This window comes from Pelodiscus sinensis, chromosome 5 (assembly GCF_052426305.1).
Source record: "Pelodiscus sinensis isolate ZL-2025 chromosome 5, ASM5242630v1, whole genome shotgun sequence".
In the NCBI taxonomy this organism is placed as follows: Eukaryota; Metazoa; Chordata; order Testudines; family Trionychidae; genus Pelodiscus; species Pelodiscus sinensis.
Window position 1 is genome coordinate 116,836,541 of NC_143056.1, and position 22,732 is coordinate 116,859,272.

The 22,732-nt window shown below is 43.1% G+C and overlaps 1 protein-coding gene across 1 annotated transcript in view; it reads left to right on the forward strand.

Moving 5' to 3' along the window:
- The window catches only part of TH (tyrosine hydroxylase), a 34,853-nt gene that overhangs the window by 3,101 nt on the left and 9,020 nt on the right, over nucleotides 1–22,732 (forward strand). The window contains exons 2-9 of the mRNA XM_006134913.5: nucleotides 6,784–7,005; nucleotides 12,223–12,397; nucleotides 13,932–14,020; nucleotides 15,195–15,262; nucleotides 18,926–18,976; nucleotides 20,158–20,303; nucleotides 20,636–20,771; nucleotides 20,905–20,974. Of these exons, the coding sequence (XP_006134975.1) occupies nucleotides 6,784–7,005; nucleotides 12,223–12,397; nucleotides 13,932–14,020; nucleotides 15,195–15,262; nucleotides 18,926–18,976; nucleotides 20,158–20,303; nucleotides 20,636–20,771; nucleotides 20,905–20,974 (957 nt within the window). The remainder of the gene's footprint in view (nucleotides 1–6,783; nucleotides 7,006–12,222; nucleotides 12,398–13,931; nucleotides 14,021–15,194; nucleotides 15,263–18,925; nucleotides 18,977–20,157; nucleotides 20,304–20,635; nucleotides 20,772–20,904; nucleotides 20,975–22,732) is intronic.

Below are 22,732 nucleotides of genomic sequence, written 5' to 3' on the forward strand. Positions count from 1 at the left end.
GTTGCTGAACAAAATAAGCTATACTGGCTAAAGGAAATAAGGACACAATATTAATCAGTATACTAGGCTATAGTAAATGTTTATAACCAGTAAAATCCTCTCTATTTCCTAGATTCTTTAAAACTATAAGCAAGGCGAAAGCCAACTTGCTGTGGTTATTTAAACTCAGAAGGCCCTACTCCAGCATTTTTACTCACACTGAGTCAGGGTCTGAGTTACTTCAATTTCAAAAGGGCGGTTGTAGGAGTAAAGTACCACATCTAGTCCAGAATAAGCAACCTGATGACTAAAAGAACAAAAGTGCTTTTATTGTAATAAGGATTCTAAAATATACATACACTAATCTGCAAGCTGATTCCAAACAAACCTTTTAAACAATGACCTCTTAAAAAAAAAAGGCAAACCGAGAGGACTGCCAATGTGGAAGGAGGAATTAGTTTTCTTTGTAATGAAAATCCTGTGCAACTGTACTGAGTTATAACTTAACCCCTTTGGATTAAAATAACAGCCTAAAAATAGGAAAAAGGAGAATAGCAGGAGAGACCAGCCTGATAGAAAACCAGCAAACAGACGGAATAGAGTAAACAGTGGAGATGGCAGACAAATATCACCCCCTTTCCAGGCCCTCCCAAACAAAATCTAGTATCTTGTTAACTTACCTAGCCATAGCAGGTGAATGCCAGCTGCTAGGAGGATTCTATAGTTCTTTCTAGTAACCAGCTGCAGAAAAGGAAGGGAACTGATTCCATTTTGGTCCAGCACAGTCTGCGGCACATCCATGAAGCAAACCTTAATAATGAAAAGGGGGAGGTGTCATACAGTAAGTTTTAGCAAAGCTACAGTGTCAATATCTGATTAGGCTGCGGACTGAATGCTACATAACTCACCGAATGGAAGTGATGATCATTTATAAATGATCTGGTCTGCTTATTCTATTCAGATTTTTACATAACACACATGATGATGCTCTCAGAGCCCTTTCCAGTAGCCCATAAAACTCTGCCCTTAATATCTGTCATGCTTGGTTCATTCTTCTTCTTCTTCTTCTTCTTCTCTTTTCCTCTACCCAGCCAAAGCTAATGTTGACTGAACTTAGCATTGGATATGATTTGCTAAAGCATTGCTTGTCTTGGATTATTGAAAAGTGTATTTGTTATAGATAGTGGGTGTTGCAGAGAGGTATTTGTCCCATGTATCAGGAAGTTTAAATTAAGCATTTGAATGACTTAAAGCATTTCCATTGATTTCTTACGTAGGAATGCTTTTTTGAATTGGGATCTAATATATTTGTTAGATGAATTTTCTGTTTGGACATGAATACTTACTTACTCTTCCATACTCATTGTGTACCTGATCATGAAGATAATCTATAACTGTTCAAATGTGCGTGTGTGTGTGTTTCATACTGCAAGGAACAAGTGTGTGACAAGCTGCAAATATCACCACATAAGGGAATCTTTCATAAAAAGTAGTCGGGGTGGGTACGTGGATTGATGTATAAAAATATGCTGCTCAGAAAACCAGAAGTGCCTATGTTTAAAATGTGAGAGGGAAGCATTGAGGCTAGCTGCATACTATTAGATCATCCGGATTGATTCAAAAAGAAAATACACAAGTAAGGGGAGGAAATTAAAAAAAGACAAGAGCAAAGAAAGAAGGCTGAATGGTAGAGAAGGTTTACGTTTTGCAAGAATTTTAAAAAAAAGAATCACAAAACCTTTTGGAAAAATTATCAACATTTTTGAAATATTTTCAATGGAAACTAACTGAAAAATGTAGCCATTTGGGTTTTAATCTCTTGGTATTAGTCTTTTTTGTGTTTTTTTCATAAGTCATTTCTTCCTCTCGTCATAGGGTACGTCTACACTGTATGGCTATTTCAGGATACTGGCAGTATCATGAAAGAGCTATCCCACATCTACACAAGCAGCCTGTTATTTCTAAATATTTTTTGAAATAACGGGCGTGCTATTTCAGCATCCTGGTAACCCTTGTTTCATGAAGTTTAAAGGATGTCTCGAAATAGCACGTTACTTTGCAATTTGGTGCTGTGTAGACCCACTAAATTTCAAATTTCAAAATAGATTCAAAATAAGATATGCAATTTGCATAACTGTGCTGTGTAGACGCGCCCATGCTGAGTTGTCATCATTCATCATATGGCAGGGTTCTTTTTTTTCCACAGTTGAAAGGATTTTTTTTACTATTTTGAAAACTTCTAATTGTGACATAGAAAATGTTCAATATTTTGAAAAAAACCCACCAACAACAAATCAAAAGCGAATAAGAAAAATCCTCTATTATGAAAACAAATAGAAGGGAAATCCTTTCAAAACTGTTAAGGACTCTTTCCCCCTTCCCTCCCCTCCCCTGCCCTGCCCTGCCCAAACACATGGGCGAGATTTGCCACTTACGCAGGTGGGGAGAAAAAAGAAGTGAAAGATTTTATAATGCTTTAAAACCTGACTTTATATAAGGAAGGTCACATATATTCAACTGGAGGGAAAAAATATTTAGTGACTTTAAATTGTACTAATCTTTACTAGTCCTCTTTCTGGCTTATTCAACGCATTTGAAGAACAATGGGTGGGCAAACTTCAAAAAATTCAGAGATTTTCAATACAAGAAGGAGGAAGGGCTTGTGTTTGAGGCACTGGGTAAGGACTCAGTGCAGCTGGCTTTGGTTCCTGCTTTGTGACAGATTTCTTGTGCAACTTGGGCAAGCCACTTAAGCGCTCTGTGCCTCAGTTCCAGATCTCTAAAATGGGGATAACATTTCATTTCTCCCAACCTTTGTCTGCCTTGTCCATCTAGATGTTAGGTCAGGGGCTTTCTACCTCTGCTTATAAAATGCCTAGCACAACTGATCTGAGTAGGGGCTACTGTCATACAAATAAGATTTTCCACTTGGGAAAGCATCCGAAAGTTTTAGCAGAACTAAAATCTCTTATACACATGTAAATTTGGGCTGGGAGCAGGTTTTCTCAGAAGCTCACAATCCTTCCTGTTTCTAGCTGAAACAGTCTTTCTTCTTCCTCAGTTCCCTGCAAACAGGAGCACAGAAATTTCAAATCAGGAATAAAGATTCAGTTTGGTTTTATTTTATCTGACCTGCTAAGCCCACTCTGTTGCTAAGCTTTGCCGTGGCAAGGAGGTATATTACCACAAGTGTGCTCTGCCAGGTTCACTGGTCATAGCTTTTTTGTGAACATATAACCACATAATAAGCAATAGATACAAGCCTGGTGGGAGCTTACAGATGGACTATCTCACTCACTTATAGTCCAGTTAAGGCCATTTCAGAAGTATTTGAAACTATTATCTCTGATAAGAACGGTTAAAAAAAGACAATAATGGGAGTCTATAAAAGTTGCTATGTGCAGGCCATAAATCTCCACAGAGACACCTCTTGCTTCAGAGTATAGCAGTGGTTCTCAAACTTTTTGGCCCATGGACTACGTGGCTCAATGCAAACCTTTCCATGGACCACCAGTTGCTAATGAAAACTGACCATTAATTACATATTTATGCCCAAGCCATTTTGCTAGTGCTGCAGCTGGGGAGAATGGTTTGATTTAAATTATTAAACAGATTAAACCTTTTAACTTTTTCATGTTAGTTTATCAAACTTCATTTAAAATAAAGCAAAAAAAAAAAAAATTTACGGCCAAAAACAAAGGTTTCAATGTTTTATTTATGGCAGAGGTGGCATAAATACATTTATTACAAGTTTTTTGTGTCGGGAGTCACTGACCCACAGAAAAATCAGTTGGGGACCACACAAGTGAGAAGCAAAAATAAAAACTCCGCCAAAAAAACCCAACCCTCACAGATATGGCCCCCAACTGAGACAACTCTCTCCTCTGGCACTCCAGCCCCACGGGGTGAGGGGAAGGGACAGGGAGGACTGAGGTTCAGGACTTCCCAAAGGCCAGATTTACTTTTCTGGGGTTTCAGGATTTTGTGGACCCCCTTAGGCTCTGCTGTGGGGACAAAAATGAGGGGTTCAGTGTGACAAGGCTGCCAGTGTTGTTGTTGCAGCAGGCTCAGAAGAGTCTCGGGGGCTCAGGGCTGCTGACCTCGGACTCCCCCAGAGACCAACTCTCCTCCTCATTCCCCTTGCCGCTGGGTGATGCTGCAGGTGTCGGGCAGCTCGGAGAAATCCTCGTTCTCCTCATAGTCTTCCTCTTCCTCTGCAGCCACCACCTGCTCCTGCTGCTCTCTGCTCCAGGCCCTGTGGCTCCTTCTCCACCCCAGGTTGGGCTGGACTTTCTGCTGCTCCCCTTTCTACCTTCCCTGGGGCCTTGCGCCTGTCCCATCCCCAGACAGGAGTACCATGCTCCCTGCACTGGGGCTTGTGAGAGGCACTTGATTGGGAGGGAGTGGGGGGTAATCACCCTTCCCAAAGGGGTCACTGACACAGCTGCTGTTCCTGATCCTCACACAGGGAAACGGGCACCCCATTATACTGAGACCCCCACAGTTACACTCACAAGATCCCACAGTCACCTCTTCCCCCACACTTCACATAGAGATTCCCACAGCTACCCCCTCATCTACTGAGAGGCTCCCACAGGTAACCCCTCCCCACTCACTGAGATCCCCTGCCCTGTTCATACCCCCACGCCTGGCAGACACACCTCAGATGCCTCCTGTCTGTCTCCCAGACACATGTAAGGGTGGGGCGGGCTGGGTCTGTGCCAACACCAGCAGGGCATGGGACTCCGCACTCTTATGCCATCCCAGCAGAAAGCCCCACGTTCCTGGAGCTCCTGCCTTTGTGCAGGGTGTGGGGGTGGGGGTGGGGGTGAAGTGAGTTGTCCCATCCCATGTGCAGGAGGCATTGGGGACCAACAGGGTGTCTGGGAAGGGTGGTAACTCCAGCAGCTCCCAGGGAAGCTGGAACGAGCCTCCGGTTAAGCAGCCTGGGGGAGGCTCCACGCTAGGAAGCGCCGCCGCCCGGAAATCCCTGTGAGTCCCGCTCTCACATTTCCTGCGGGAGGGGATGGAGAAGCAGTAAGAATTCCCCACCCCACCCCCACTGCCTGGCATCCATGCTTCTCTGCAATCTCCTCTGCCCCTTCAGTGAAACAACCCCATTGCTGGGTTTCCCCTCCACACATAGCTACAGATGAGCCTTCTTCGGCAAAAGGAAACTTCCTAGGAGCTGGAGTTTCTCTCCACCAGCCAGCTCTGGTGGGGAGGGTTGGGGCTTTCTTCACACACACACACTGGCCCCACCTCCGCCCCCGCTGCACCCTCCGAGTGGGAAGCTGGAGCTGGTGCTGTAGCCTTTGTGGCTGTGGGTCAAACATGAGGCTGCAGGGGCAGCGTGGTCTCCCTGCTGCATGAGGGGAATATGTGTGTGTGGGGGGGGGGGAAGAGATTAGCTCGAGCCATGGACCACCGCCTTCCAAATTGCACTTTGAGAACCACTGGTGTATGGGAAGGCACCCACAAAAAAGGGATAGATCAATTTCTCTACTGATGTAAATGAATCTAGCCCAAATACAGCAACAGAGAATGAGGCCCAAGATCTGTTTTTATGGGCAGTGAATAAAAAGATCGTAAGTAAAAGATGATTGGGTTGGCATATTCCCTCTGCACTGGAACCTACCATAGCATGAGAGAACTAACTCTCCAAGACACCGGGAACCTGTAACTCCCATGGAAACCAATGAGAATCGAAGCTACTCAGCTCCTTGCAGTAGGTACTTGTGAGACCCGGACTTCTGTCTTCATTGGAGGCCAGGGTTTCATTCAGTGTGTCCCAAGGCTCTAGAAGAAGCTGCTTTATTGTGAAACAGATCTCAGACATAATAGAATCCACAATGCCCACAGCAAACTCCAGGCTCAGCCTTAGTAATACACTAAATACACACACACTTTTCTTAGCTACAGTAGGGAGTCTACACAGGGGGAATGTGAAGGGCAAAGATGATGTGCCTTAATCTGCTTCCAGGAGAAAAGGGGTCACTCACCAGGACAATGGGGGGCAACCAGTAGCTCGAGGGCTGCATGAGATCCATTGGAGTCCTATGTGTGGCCCACGAGACATTTTGTTTCCTGTTCCCCACAGACAAGGTTGCCAGATTCTGCTGTTTTTTGTCTGTGTAGTTTTTTTCTCTGCCACTGTTACAAAAGTGACATGCACGTAAAGCATGGACATGTGCCGATTGCACACAACATTTACTGTGAAAGCCGTGTACCCCTTCCGCAGCCAGTCAAAGCGCTGCTAGAGTTCAGTTGGCACAGCCCACAAATTATAGGTACGCAAGTACAATTAGCAAAACTATCCTATCCTGGGAGACCACCTTGGTTATGACCATTTTGCAGCCCACTGAGATGAAGGAGGGCCCCTCACTGCACTAGGGGCTTGACCTAGTCACAGTTGACGGGAGACTTGCACCAACTCCAGCTGAACTTAATGTGAGTCTTTCCACTGGTATCAATGGGCAATACATCCGACCCTACTTACAACAGTGTCTGTAACAGCTCTGCCACCTTCCCCCAATGGCTGCCCACCTGAATCCTTTAGAGCACCCTTTGCGGTGGGACAGCTGCAACACTTGACAACACATACGGTTAAATTCAGAACCTTGAAATGAGGCTGGGCCCAGACCCAGGTTTGCAGAGCCAGATGGCTCTAGTTGTCTCCAATTATAGCTATTCTTGCTAGTCCTTGAAGGAGGAGTAGGGTGGGTCTCTAGTGGTGGGAGTCCCATTTTCCCTCAGCTGTGTTAAGGAGAGGATTGCTGCTTTCTAACTCTGCTCTCCTTCCAGTCTCCACGGTTCATTGGCAGACGGCAGAGCCTCATTGAAGATGCCAGGAAGGAGAGAGAAGCTGCAGCAGCTGCAGCAGCCGCAGCAGCAGCTACCGAAGCTGCGGAGTCCTCAGAAACTATTGTCTTTGAGGAAAAGGATGGGAAGGCCATGCTGAACCTTTTCTTCATCCTCAAGGGAGCCAAAACTTCCTCGCTGTCCCATGCGCTTAAAGTGTTTGAGGTGAGTGGCTAGCCCCTTGTACTGCACGCAATGAACACTGTGCATTGGGTGTGGGGGGAAGATCTGTGACTAGCGTATGGGGGAACACTGCCAACTCAGCAAAATTCTTCTGTGGTGTGAATGACAGGAGAATTAGATCGTGTGTGTGCATGTGCATGTGCATGTGCATGTGCATGTGCATGTGCATGTGCATGTAACATCTTAGTCCACACTGAAATTAAGCCACTTCTGGGGGCTGAAACCAGGCTACCATTAACAATACACAGCAATGCTACAGAGCGGCTGAGGACAGGTAGAAAAAGAACATTAATTGAAACTGAGCCTTTGCCGTGGGAGCTATGGATCAGAAGTGTCCATAAGGCAAGTATTGGAGAGCCCTGCTGCTCTTGTCACAGTTGCTGTCTCTTTCCAGGAAGTTTGTGGCTGTCAGAAAAGGCTCAGGAGTGTATCAACAACAGATTTCAAACACAATTTACTACTTCCCCACTGTGAGATGTGGAGTGCTTCTCATCCGTGAATTGTACAGGGTTCTGCATTTACTAGATTTGGGTAGTTATTTTACTCTCTCTCTCTCTCTCTCTCTCTCTCTCTCTCTGAACACTAAGGCAGAGAACAATTTAAAAAGTACTCAGAGTGACTTTTATTCAAATGGCATCTGTTTTCTCTTGGGGGCAATTTCCTCTCAGATTGACAAAGAGAAGTTGTTGTGTTTTTTTAAAGCCACAAGCGTGTCAAGTTACAAGAGAGGAAGATTCATTTCTCAGGTCCCTCTGGCAATGCAGGTACAAGATATGAAAACAGACGGGTGTAATGACATTTGCCTCATCATGAAACAGGCTGCAGGGAGGCTGGTTTCCCTCTGCTGTATGCATTTCAGGCGGCCAACGCATTGGTAATGCAATCAGAGCTGTCAGATTAATGCTAAGGTATTGATTATTGGGGGGACAATGTAATAGAGAAGTGGGTAGGGACATTCAAAATCATGGTCCTAAATTGAATTTATCTGTGATATTGCCTCCATGCCTTCTCCTCGTGCTGCCTCTCATTAACTAAAAATCACACTCCTTCCTCTACTGAAGAATGCAGAGATTTTAAAAAGACTGGGTCATCACCCAAAGAAGTGGGGTTGCAAAGATCAGACTTCACTGCACCAGGGAAACTATCCAGGAAGTTGTCAGAATCTTCCAGTGGATGCCAAAGGCCTCTCCACCTTCTCCACTTTTTATCTCAGGATACGTCTACACCACAGGGCAAAAGTCAGATTAAGATACGTAATTTCAGCTATGTCAATTGCATAGCTGAAGTCAAAACAGATTAATTTAGCTTTTGGCGCTGTCTGCCCAGAGCAGGAAGTTGAAGGAAGAACAACACTCTTCCTTTGACTGCCCTTAGTCCTCATGAAATGAGGGTTACAGGAGTTGGAGTAAGCAGTCCTCCAGCTCGACACTATTTCGAAGTAATGGCTTGCTGTGTAGATGCGCACTTTGCTATTTCAGAAGAACATCAGTAATTCTGAAATAATGCTGCTGTGTAGAGGTACCCTGAGTGAATTAAGTGCTGGAGTCAAAGGGAGAGGTTAGACATCTCTTCCAATTGGGAGCTTCATGGGCAGCACCTCTAGCTCATTGGGTCCCACAGGGCCCATTCGCTAGGGGTATTAGTCAGCAGCCAGATGATAACTATGATCTGAGAGTTGAAGATCTGGGTTTCAGACCTGCTTTTTCTATGTCTGAGAAAAAGTCAGTGATTGCTGTGAAAATCTTTGACACACAAACCAGCAACTGAAGTGTTCTTTAGTTCTGGCTGTGTGTACTCAACTTTTGTAAGAAATGGGACTATCCATTTATCTTCATTGTAAACTCCACAGAAAAAAAATGAGTGCAAGTTCATGAAGTGTCACAATAACTTAATAAATGTGATCAGGAAAAGATGCAAAAGGGAGAGAGAGAGCCTGAATTAGTACAAACAAAAAGGCCTATTGATATAGCTCAAAGATTATGTTAAAATCATGCCTAATAAACAAGAAAAATGTGGGACAAGCCATCAGTGAATCAAAACTGATGTGTCAAAAATTAGGCCTAATTACTGGACAAACAATGAAGGGGCAGGGGCTGTTCTGCCCACTAGTCCCTTTTGGAGTCCTCAAGAAGAAAGTCAGGCTAAGTTTCACCAGCAGGCTACTTCACACGCTGACTTCTGGATCTCTGGACCCTCTTTGTCTTAATTCTGAGAGATGCCCTGCCCTGCCCTGCCCAGACCAGGCTAAAGAGTGGGAGTCAGATGACAGTGCCACTTCCATTGGCTTTGACTAAATTCCAAACACTTCCTGGGATGTTAGACTTTGTCTCCTGCACTCCCATGTGTCATTTTCTTCCTCACCTTATTTCCCTCTCCTTTTTCTTTCTGTCTAATAAGAGTCTGGTTTAGCTGGTCAAACTTCTCTTTTGAGCCCCTCTGTGGTAATCCTGCAATCAGAAAGGCAGCTAAAAGCCAGGCCCTAAGCAGCCAGAGGCTGGTACAAGTTTCCTAGGTCTTGAAGTGGCTAATAAGATCATGCGTAGTGCTTGTAGTCTCTCCCCCTCACATAGTGAGGCCACAAGTAAGATTAAACACCAGAGAAAAAAATGTATTTTCTCTCTTTGATTATCTTCTCTCCTCCCTCCCCCCCGCCAATTTTACATGTGCTCATTTATTTATGTCGGAATGGAAGCAGGGTCAGACTTCAACAACAAAAGCAATAACAAGAGCTCCCTTCCAACTAGCTTCTGTTCTTTTGCTCAGAGGGACAGTTACTGCCACCTGTCACAGCTTCTAAATGACTGTCTAAGAAGGCTTTTTCCCTTCTAAAGACTCATTGCTTCTAAAGGGAAAGGGAACAAGTGATATTAGAATAAAAGTATTCAGTTTCTGATGCTTTACTTCTTTCTCTTTTTTCTGTATCTTTAATCCAATGTTTTAAAAATTAATAAAGTGTTTGTCCTGGTGAGGTCTGTTTAATGTTGGAGAGTTTCAGGATCATGTTAACATCTTTAATTCTTTGGTGTCTCTTATTCCATCTAAATTAATCATTTCAGTGCATGTGCTAAAATGAAGTTTATAAGCTACTGTTTTCCTTTATACAAATGCTTGAGGAGTAAGCAAAAAAAAAAAATAGTCATGGCTTGAATTAATATTTTAACTTGAACCTGTGTTCAGTTAGTCTAGAGACAGCAGAGCAAAATGAGCCACTTGAGTGTTGCTATTGAGAAACAGACTGATTTATAAGCTAGTCGACTTCCGTTAAAATGTCTGATTTTTGTGGTTCTTTCTTTCATGTTTAATAAAAGAATTAGTATGATGGTCCACATCTGTGCTTACAAGTAACTCATTTGAGCTCCATTTAACTTTAATTAAGTTATGCCAGTTTATGCCTGTTGAGGATCTGGCCTTTTCTCAGGTATTTCTAGTGGGCACCTTGGTGTTCTCCAGTACACAAGCCATCCCTAGCAGCACTCCTAGCTTTGTCACTGAGATTGGAAGGTAGAGCATGAGGCCATGTTCCAATTGTTCACCAGCAGTAAGATGTTCTAATGGCTACACAGGCACTGGCTGATCTCCTGTGACATTGCTTCTTTCCCTTTGCTGGGGAACAAAGATAACAGGAGCCAAAGGAGAACTCTTTCAGATATTTCATAAGTGTCTAGTAATTAATTCCAAATGGAGCAGAAGTGAGTTACTAATTAAGGGAGTTACTTCCATGTATTAGGATTCAGGGCACTGGAAGAGAAACTAACCCAATCCATCACAATGCTCTGTGAGGCAGCCCAGTGACCAAGCAATATCACCCCGCCTGTTTACATGCTGGGGATTAGAATGAAAATATTGCTTCCAGGCTAGTAGGGGATGGGAAGATGGCAGAAGCTGCATGCCAAGCATCTAGCTTCCCATCTGGGAGGTGTGAAAGGGCAGGTCATGGTTGGTTCTTCCTATTACTTTTTAGAGATGCTGATAGCTTTTTTTGACTGGGGTATCAAGAGTCTGTGAATGAACTGAGATGTAGTAGTTGTGGTAGGAGAGCCTTAAAGAAGAATTCAGTGGAAATGGGTATAATGCATGAAAACCTGTTGGAAAGGGAGAGTAAATCTGTGTGCTTGACTCTGTAGCACCTTCAGAGAGAAAAGACGACTCAGACATCATCTACTGAATTGGCAATTTCTTTATCCTCGACATTTCAGCACCTTGGCCAGAGCACAAGACTGACAGGGCCTGGAAAAGAAAAGCTAACTCCTCACCCAGAGTGTTGCTTCCTTTAGGGTAACACTGGGTGAAATCCACACCCATAGGAGGCATTTGAGAGACATTAAATGTATTGGTGGAATGTCACTTCCTCTTGACACTCATATAGGTGACCTATATGTACCGCAGTGGTTCAAAAATAAGTACTAAGGTTCTGCAACTACAACAAATTGCAGCCATTTGATTTGAGGGCTTGTGCCACTTGAGTGCCAGAGTCCTCATCACTTTGGCAAGAGCACTGTTTGAAGAGGGCAATGTTCCATACACAGGAAATGCCAGAAGTTAGAAAGAACTTTTTTACCCGAGTGAGAGTGCAAAGCCAAAATACAAAAAAATGTTCTCCAAAAGAAATCTGAAAATGTTACATTGCAATGGTGAAAGTTTGATCTTCTAAACTGAAGCAAAAATCTTGTTTCAAACCACTCCTTCAAAATGAGATCGATTGTTTCCAAAGATTTTTTTTCTCATTTTAATTCTCCCAGCTGGAGAATTGAAAAATGGCCCCGTGGTTCACATTTCAAAGGGTTCCCATATTCCTGTGCTCAATTTTTGACATTACAAAATGTGGTTTTTGACATAATTGACATTTTCTTGCAGAAACATGTTCCTGTCACAAAATGCAGCTTAATCAAAATGGACATTTTCTTGATTAAGCTGCATTTGTAATGGGAGAAAGTTTCAGTCACAGAATTTCAACCATCTTACATTGCTGTATATAAAAGGGATGGCATTAACAGGAAGGTGTCTTGTTCTGATTTTAGGAGTTTATCAGATCAGGACTAGAAATACCCAGATGCCTGCCATGCAGGCATCCTGGGGAAAGGCTTGTGTTTCTGGATTTTCTTCCCGATTTTAATTTCACCTGTGGGAAAGTTTGCAATGCAATGTTATCAAAGCCTGTATTTTTACATTGTATGTTTTCCCCTCTTCCACTCTCCAAAGACATTTGAAGCTAAAATTCACCACCTGGAGACAAGGCCCAGCAGGAAGCCTCGGGCGGGGACCACTGAGCTGGAATATTTTATACGATGTGAAGTCCATAGCTCCGATGTCAGCACTCTCATGAGCTCCATCAAAAGGGTATCAGAAGAAGTGAGGAGCACTAAGGAAGACAAGTGTAAGGAACTTGCAGCTGTTTCAGTTTCTTCCATTCTAACATGAAGATTGAGCTTGAAAAACTCTGGCATAGGGATTACAACACTCAGGTGCCGGGGATCAGAATAGAATAAATAGAATAGAATACACCTCCCATGAGAGTAGACTCCTTAATTCCCTTCTTTTCTCTCTCACTTCTCCCCTTTTAAGAGGTGTCAGATTCAATGTTCCCTCTAATTTTTTCCATCCACATGCAGAATACAGTTTGTTATGTGCACCAAGCCATGTGCAAATGTGCACCACCAGCAGAAACACATGCTGCTGGCTGTGGGCACTCGCCTAATCAGTTGAGTGCCACCCAGATCTCTGCTGGGTGGCTGCCCCAGCCCACAGTTAACAGGGAACACTGGTCAGATTCCTTCTTCCAGGTCTAAAAGCAACAGAATTAGGAATTTAATGCCCATCTCCCAACACTATACAGAGTTCACGCTTCTTATTCTAACCAGTTGTCTAATTTATATTTCTGATCTTTCTTCCCCCGTATCAGTAACTACAAGTGTGTTTGGATGGTGCTCTTTCTACATCAGTGAGACACCTTTGGCCAGTTGCTTGTCTTTAAGGACTAGTGAAATTAATTCTTTTTAGTTGAGCTAGAATTTTATTTTGATACAGCACTAATATCAGAGGATTTCTCTCTTCCTCCCAATTTTGATTCATGGGGAAGCCATTAGGTAGGTGATAAAATGTCAAGTAGCCTTAGAGGTTCCTTAAGATCTTTAATTCTTTCCTAATAAGATACCAGCACTCTGAGAATTGGTAGGTGTTTTAAACATGATATTATCTCTGCCCTTATATTAGAGATGGAGAGGAAACAGCTCTAGCTATATATGGCCAGAAATACAAATTGAAAGGAGAGCAGAAGATGGGAATGATGGGAAAGTGATTAGTCATGGGCGAGGGTTTTTTCTTTTACCATACCTGGCATCAGAAGATCATGTGCCTGGAATTCTTGGTATCACCCTGCTAATATGGGGTCATTTTCCCCCTGCATTCCTGGCAATTTTGTCCCTTCATCTTTAGCTAATCAGTGCTGCACGTGACCTAGCAATGCAGGTGAATAGCCTGGTCCACATCATTGGATGATTATTCCCTAACTTCACACAAGCCTGGGAAGGCTGCTAAAATAGATTTATTCCCTTACCGCCTAACCCTTGATGTTTTTGAGCTTCATTGACAGAAGTAGCGAAAGGTGTGTGCGTGAGGGGGGAGGGCAGTCATTGTGCTGGGATGTTGAGAGGGAATCCATGTTTGATCATGTGGTGGAGACTAGTTTATTGTGTCTGGCTGAGGGTAGGTGCCCCAAACAAAGGGATCATGGGCGTCATGGAGCATAGTCATCAAAGCACGGTGATATCATGAACAATTTATTTAGAATTGATGTGAGCATGTGTGTATGCATGTGCCACATCAGGTCATGTGTGTGCTATGACCTCTCCACGTGACATGAGATGTACTTAACTCAACATTCACTTCTGTGATCTTATTTCTCTTTACAGTTTACTGGTTTCCAAGAAAAATCTCTGAACTTGACAAGTGTCATCACTTAGTCACCAAGTTTGACCCTGACTTGGATTTGGACCATCCAGTGAGTTGATGAGTTCAAACATAGCCTCACTTTCCACATGTCTTCTGACAGAGAGAGTAATGGAAAGTACCTGTGATTGGGCCCGGTCAGGAATTTTTTGACCCTTTTTTTTCATCAGAAAATATTAATTCTGCAAAAGCAAAACAGGTTTCCTGAAAGGGTCTGTTTGGACTCATTTTTCATAGCCAAAAAAAGTTTGAAAAAATTTCAAAATTCTCAAAATGGGACATTTTGACATTTTCAAGATGAGAATTTTGGGCAGAAGAATGTTTGTTTGTTCCAAATGACTTTTCAGTTTGAAATTTGGAGGGGGGGGGGGAATTAAAATATTGAAAGATCAATGTAAAAAGGAAGTGTTTTGATAGACTCAAACCAAAACTTTTCTGGGATAATCAGTTCATTAACATTTTTGAGATCTTGACATCTCATCCAAAATTGGGACAGGAAAGCTTTTCAAAATGTCAAACATTTTCTTAGTCCGGGAAAATCATTTCTGGCCTAGCACTGCCTGTTATCCCATCTTGTCTATCTCCCTCTTGCCAGTACAGGATTGGTTCCTGCAGGATATTGTATTCCTCGGTGCTTAGTCTAGTATTATTTTATGAGAGATGGGTTTCTACTACATCTCTAAGGGGATTGTTCCCCAGTCCAAAAGATCTCACTTCTGAGGCAATTTTCATGGCTATCCTGCCTCAATTTTAACTAGTTCTGTTTCAGACTTGGTTTCCGAGAGAAAGAGTAAAGATGCCCTGTATTTGGCTTGAAGGACCTTACTTCCCAGAAAATGAATAGACAATCATTCAGACAAATAGACTGCATTTGGGGCAGCAGGATCCAATCCCCTCCACCTGTAAGGAGAATACAGAGCTCTCACTTTGAGATAGGGAATGGAGATAGGACTGAAAGGAGGGGTCTCTGTTGTAATGAGGGGCAGTGGCTACCTGCTAATGTGTGGGTGAGTTTATCTGCCCACCACAGTTCCTATATTAAGGGTAGTAATAGAGATGTAGCCATGTTAGTCTGGTCTTGCTGACTAACTTTAACTAGTCTTTAAAGTGCTGCATAGTTCTATCTTTTATATTAAGAGTGTACGTGATAGTGCAGGAAATATGAGAACTTTTTTGTATGACATGTTAACAAACTGAAATACATGTTCTGTTCCTTTTTGTCTCAGGGATTCTCTGACCAAGCATACCGGCAGAGAAGAAAAATGATTGCAGAAATTGCCTTCCACTATAAGTAGTAAGACACTTTCCTAACATACCGGTGGAAGCAATGTCATAGCACAGTGCCACCTGCTGGGATCTCATGCTACTTCCATTAATCTGTCTTCTGTCAACTTTTCTTCATTTCTTTCCATGTTTTGCCCTTTCATTCTCCCTTCTCATTTTCTTTTCTCGGGTCTTGTGCTCTCTCTGCTCTCATCCAGCTTCCGCCCATTTTTAAAAATCTGCATGTTTATTAATTCATAGATTTTTAAAGCCAGAACAGATCTCGTGCATAACATAGGCCATAATTTCTGCATCAAGTTCATAACATCTCTTTAAGAAAGATACTTGGTCTTGATTTAAAGACATCAAGCAATGGAGAAATAACCCCATGCCTAATTATACTGATTCAACGGCTAATTATCCTCATTGTGAATAATGTGTGTTTTATTTCTAGATTGAATTTGTCTAGCTTTAACTTTCACTAGATCTTGTTACACATTTTTCTACTAAATTAAAGAACCATATAATATCTGAACTCTTTTCCACATGAAGTATTTATAGACTGCAACTAGCTATCACTAATTTTTTTCTTAGATAAAATAAATAGATTGAACTTCTTAATTAGTGCATTATAAGGTATGTTTTCCAAACCTCGATGCATTCTTGTAGCTCTTTTCTAAACTCATTCCAATTTTTCATTCTTTTTGAAATATGGATACCAAGATTAGAAACAGTATTCCAGTAATAATCTCATTAATTCTATCTGCAGATGCAATACCACCTTCCAGTCCTCTGTTTATGCATCCAAGGGATTAATTCCCCTCCCGGCCAACTCCTCCCACTTAGCTATAGCATTGCTCTTTGAGCTCATACTCAATTGGTTATCTAGCATGACCACAAATCCTTTTCAGTATCACTACATTCAGAAGTACTCTCTCCTGTCTTTAAGTGTGACCAACATTCTTTGTTTCCTGATGTATGGTTTGTATTTGGTTGCATTAAAGTCACATTGTTCAAATGAACTCACCTTACTAAGCAAACCAAATTGGTTTTCACTGCTGACTTGACCACATTATTATTTACCACTCCTGCATTGACAAAAATATTGAATACAATGGGGCAAAGAACAGATCTTGAGGTAACCCACCTAACCCAATAGGAAGATGTTTCTCTATTTACAATTGCTTTGAGATCCACTGTTTAACTTTAATAGTTGCTGTTTATCATCCTCCTTGGTTACTGATGGAATAGAAAGCATTTCCTTATCACTGTAAAGCATGAATATGTCATCTTGCTTCTTTCCAAATATTGAATAAATATATTTAAGGGAATATTTTTTCCTTTTTGCATCATGGTTGACAATTTTTATGATCCTTATTTAATAGCAGATCTATTCCAATGTTAGGATTTTGTTTGTTTTGGTATGTTTAAAGATTTTCTTCTTATTTTCCTTACCTCTACTGGCCATAAATTGTTCATTGACACCGTTAGCTTCCCTTATCAATAATCTGCATTTCCAAATGGTCCATTAATACTAATGTTATCAACTTTCCCCTTTCCCTTGTTATTTATATATATATATATATATATATATATATATATATATATATATATATATATATATATATATATATATATATAATTTTTTAATTATTACTTGTGTTTTGCCTTTTTACCAGGATCGTTTTTAAGCAAAGAAAACTTGTATGCAATTGTGGAAGTTTTGGGTGTATTGACACATCTAATAAAACATCTGCCAATGATCACTGACATTTAATTTTTTCCTCCCCTTCCACTCAATTTTACTCAGATTTGTCAGCTTTGGGGAATTGTCCCTCTTAAAGCACCAAGTTTTTTTTATGCGTGTGTGTGTTTGTGTGTGTGTGTGTGTGTATCTATATAATTCTTGTGATTTATCATGTAGAACAGGGGTGGCCAACCCGTTACAGACGAAGAGCCAAAATAGTGGTGGATACAGAATAAAGAGCCAAGGGAAAGAAGTTGTTGAGCAAAAAACAAACAAACAAACAAACAGACAGACAGACAGACAGACAGATAGACAAACCCGCTGCCCCTTTAAGAGCCGCGTGTGGCCCAAGCAGACTTCCTTCGGCCACAGCATCAGATCTCGCTGCACCAAGTGGCGCCCTGCCCAGACAAGGAAAAAACGGTCAGAGCAGGGGACCGTGAGAAGAGCCGCGGGTGAGGAAGCTGCAATTTTTCCTTTGAAGAGCCGCATGTGGCTCATGAGTCGCAGGTTGGCCACCCCTGTAAGAACATTGATTCATAATCTTTCCTGCTCCTGTTCTTGTGAATCACCAGTAACTCAAAAGCAGACAATAGTGCCTTTAATGTAGGGTATCGCTTCCCTCTCCTTCTTAAAGTTATGCTATGACCTAGGGTTGTAATTCCTAGACTGCATACACAAATTTGCACTAGCATGATGAGGGTTAACACAGTATAAACAGTAATGTATCTGTGGTAGCAGGGGCAGTGGCAGCAGAGGCATAGCTTAGCTATGCCAAGAACAAACCTACCTCAGCCCCCTGGGTACATATGCAGCACACCTTAACCATGCTGTCATTGCCCGTGCTATCATAGCTGTAATACTATTTATATTCACCCAAGTTAATGTGAATATGTGCATACAAGTTGGGAATCACATCCCTAACTCAGTGGAGACATAGACCCAATTAAGAGAATATAGGCTAACCAGTGATTTTAACATTTTGGTCATGTGACTCCGCCCTCCTAGTTTCAGTAATACTAGACAGCAATTTTGTTCCATAAATGAGCATTTCTGATTCTTCTGTTAACGTCCCAGATTTTTAGCACTGCTGCACAGACAATTGAAAAAGTGCTTCTCCTTATGTCCCTTGATGCTCTGATTCTTTACTGTCAAGCTATGTTGAGTCCCAGTTATGTGTTTTGAGCATAAAGTTTACCCCAGTAGATGAACTACTAGTTTAAAGCCCTCCTAGCCCTAGAGTCAATTCTAAGCCCCATGTCTCCAGTTAGATCTGCGCTACCCCTATGTTCATATATTAATGTGTCTCTAATTAGCCTGAGGACCAGAGCTGGGCAAATAATAGATTTTTCAGTTTTCACTGGAAATTCTGAAAACTCAAGAAAAAATTTGGGTCGGATAATTTTGGGTGGGAAAAAAAGGACATTTTTTTGACAGGCACAGTGAATCAAAATATTTAAAAAAGAATATCTTGTTGTTCCACCATAAAACATTTTGTTGTGATTTTAAGCATTTTCAGCATTTTAAAATAAATGAAATGATGCGTTGAAATGTAAAGCTGCAATTTTTCTAGAATTTTTTTAAGCTTTCATTTTGACCCAAACAGCTAACAATGTTGTGAGAAATTCACTAAAAATTTTGATGTCACAGAATCTTTTTGATGAAAAGAAGTTTTGGTCAAAAAATTTGGCCCAACTCTATTGTTGACCCATATTCTAGAGACTTGTGTTTCTTAGTAGGCCTGTGCCAACCCTGTGCCTCATATGCTAGCCATGTGTTCCATTTACATTTATCTCATCCATATTATACTGCATTGATGTTGTGCATCAAAAACTTACTGCTGTCTTCTCAAAGAGTGAGCTTTCGTAAGGCTGGGGCTCCACAGTGTAAAACATGTTGCTATTGTGTATCCCCATCTCCTATCCTCCCACTGTGTTTGTTTTGCAGTGGGGAGCCAATCCCTAGAGTCGAGTACAGGGCAGAGGAGATAGCTACCTGGTGAGTGTTTGATTTAATGGAAACACCTTTGTGATGCCGTCCAGCTGAATTAGGAATAATAAAAGAAATGAGATTTTGTCCCTTTGTGGCAAAGTGTGCCTTGGGCAAATAGAGCAATCAGAAAACAGTCAGGGGTATATACTGGGGCCAGTACTGGAAGTTGAGAAATGAAGGGCCATGGTGGGGCATCTTCAAAATATATCACTAAGGTGTGAATGTTGCCTAATGACCTCTCTGTAAAGGACTCTGACTACCAGACTGGGAGGTCCAGGAGGTCCATCCCTAAGGAACAAGAATGTCAGATACTATTGTTTGTAACTCACAGAAAGAGGTGCAGCATGTGAGGAAACCTGACCTGTACTGCCACTCTGCTTGCTAGCTGCTCAGCCTCCTAACAAAATCTAAGGCACATCCAGAACCCATTAGTACCATCAATCAATTTCTGCTGCTCCCCCTTTCTGAAGGCTAAAGTCCATGTATCTAAAGTCCATGAAAGTTCCACTTCTTATTCTCTCCAGAGGTTCCTATTATGGTTCATCTAAACCACTTTAAAACCCACAGCAGTGAGGCTTCAAGCCTGCGGACAGGATCAGGCTTCAGAGCCTAGCTCCAGACTGAGCCAGGTTATCTTCACTAGAGCTTTTAGTGTTCTCACGTAAACCCTAAGAAACAAGTCTATAGACTCACTACTGCAGGTTGTTTGCCATGTAGACGTACTCATAGAGGATAGGAGTACTAATGAGAATGGGGATGACCTATCAGTGGAGAGCTGCTGATGTGTATTTCTGCATTGTCCATACGGTGTCTCTTAATTGTCTATCCCTAAGTGTGACATTTTAACAGATAAAGCCACTGGGACTGGCTTTGTGTTGCCAGTTAGAAAGAACTTTCCCAGGGCAACCTGAGCCTTGAGTTAATTATCTACAGATACAGGAATTGTGCCTGTCAATAAGCCATCTGAATTCTCTGCTCCCACAGTAAGGCATCAAACGTTAGGATGGGGAGTGTACGTGTGCCTGAGGACTCCAAGGTGTGTGTGTAAATGGATACAAACTCAGTGGTTATAAAAACAAACAAGGGAGAGGAACTGCAGCAGAATGTGTACTGGGTTATATCAGTTCTGATGAGAGGAGCAATGAAGGCCTGAATTCATACCCTCTCTCCCATCTGCCACTCTAAAGGAGAGAGGTTTACTCCACACTGAAGAGTCTGTACCCGACTCATGCCTGCAAAGAGCACCTGGAGGCCTTTTACTTGCTAGAGAGATCCTGCGGCTACAGCGAGAACAACATCCCGCAACTGGAGGATGTCTCCTGCTTCCTGAAAGGTGGGTGTGGGCCTGAGGTGGAAATGTGTGTTCTACGCAGAGGAGTGAGAATGTAGCATCTGTTGTCGAGAGCTGCTCCCAGCCCTCAGCTGCCCTGTGCTTACCAGGTGGAGCTGTGGGGTTTTAAAAATGGCACTCAAGATGGCAGCCATCTTAAAGGGGCAGCCTCCTTTAAAAACATTTTTTTAAATTGTTTTTTTTTGCTCCACAATTCTGTTCGGGGGGGGGAGGGGGGGACTTTTTTTCCCTGGTGGTTTTTTTTTGGGGGGGGGGCAGTGTTCAGTATTTTTTGTTAAAACATCTGGCAACTCTACTTGCTTCGATTATTTCAGAGAGAACTGGGTTCCAGCTCCGACCTGTGGCTGGCTTGCTGTCTGCACGTGATTTTCTATCCAGCTTGGCCTTCAGGGTATTCCAGTGCACACAGTACATCCGTCATGCATCCTCACCCATGCACTCCCCAGAGCCGTGAGTATTGCTGGGCACAATGCAGAATCCTCCCTGTCCTCACACTGCTCCTGATATGATGTATAGTCAGGAAATGGGATTCAATCCTCCAGCAGTGACTAATCAACCCTTGCTCTTTTCTTTCCAATGGAAGGGACTGTTGTCATGAACTTCTGGGGCACGTGCCCATGCTGGCCGACAAGACGTTTGCACAGTTCTCCCAGGTAATATGGGCAGGTCGTCCCTTGCTTTGAGATCCCAGTAGTGGGTCCTGATGCTCAGAAGCCATGATAGAGGACAGTGTGGGAATGCAAATCTATTCCAATCCCAACTTCCCCCACCAGGAATTATGGCAGGGATCTGCATAGTTGTGTTGGCTAGACCCTATTTCCAGTTTTCCCCAGCAGTATGGCTGGGAATGGCATTGGAATGGTAGGTGTATGAAAGTTTACTCCTAGCGCTGCCCTAGCAGGAGTTATTGCAGGGTGTGCTATAGGGCCCTAGACTAGAGCTGGACAGAGTATCCACAGCCAACAATTTATCCAATGCATATAGGCCTCTCCACCCCCACTAAATTATCCACAGATCAAACTGCATTTTAAGAACTTGTTCATTCTTAGTAACTGTTCTTCCAGTACTTGGTGTGAACATATTTCAGCCCACAGGTTGCTTGTGGCCTTTCTACTTTGAGCTGTGGTTTTTACTCTTTGTTCATTTCTGGTGTGTGAGTGGCCACCTAAATTATTATTATTATTAGTAGTAGTAGTAGTAGTAGTAGTCTTGAATGGTGACAGTAATTTAAATTTCTTACGAGTACTGTTATATTGCAGCCTTCCCTGGGTTAGGGGACGGGGGCACTCAGTGCAGGAGGTTGACAGAGCTGTGATATGACAGTACCTGTAAGAAATTTAAGTATAGCGTGGAGTGCAGGGGGCTCAGGGTAAAGGGTTGGAGGGCGGGGGGGGGGAGGGGGGAGGCTCAGGGCAGGCAGTTGAGGTGTGGGGAGGGTTGCAGGAGTCATAAGAACATAAGAACGGCCATCCTGGGACAGACCAAAGGTCCATCTAGCCCAGTACCCTGTCTGCTGATAGTGGCCATGCCAGATGCCTCAGAGGGAGTGAACAGGACAGGGAATCATCAAGTGATCCCTCCCCTGTCATCCATTTCCAGACTCTGACAAACAGAGGCTCAAGACACCATTCCTGCCCATCCTGGCTAATAAGTATTGATGAACCTAACTTCCATGAATGTATCTAGTTCTTTTTTGAACCCTGTTAAAATCCTGGTCTTTACAACATCCTCTGGCAGGGAGTTCCACAGGTTGGGTTGAGGTGCATCTGGGGGCTCAGGGCAGTGAGATGGGCTATGTGTGTGTGTGTATGTAAGGGAGAGTGTGGGAGTGGGGGCTGAGGGCTGGCCTGGAGGTGATTCCTGCCCCACACTGCTACTGTTCCTGCCAGAGGAGCTGTGGCTCTGCCGGCATGCAGACAAACAGGTGGCAGCAGCACATAACCCCCCTGGCCTGCTGCTCCCTTCCCCCCCTGGGACTGCAGCAGTGCACACTGCAAAGCTGGCCTGGTGAGAGGGGCAACAGGACAGGCTGGAACACACTTATCACACCAGGAGCCCGGCTGAGAGTGTGTATGCTTCCACCTGCAGCATGCGCCCTGCCCGCCCCTTTCACATGCCTGCTGCTTGTGGGGGCCCTGAGAGGTAGCGCAGAGCCCAACTGACAGCATGTGGCTTCCACTTACAGCAGAGTACCCCCAACCGCACAACTCCCCTTTCTTACTGGAGCAGCGCACGGGGGCGCACTGCCCAACTTACACCTGTGGTAGTTTGATTACTATTGGCTAAGTGCCCTAGTCAGGGACCAGGACCATGCTGTGCTAGTTGCTGTGCAAACACAGAACAGAAGAAGGTCCCTGTCCAAAAGAGGTTACAATCTAAATTTGAGAACTGATGGATACAGGGCACTGGGG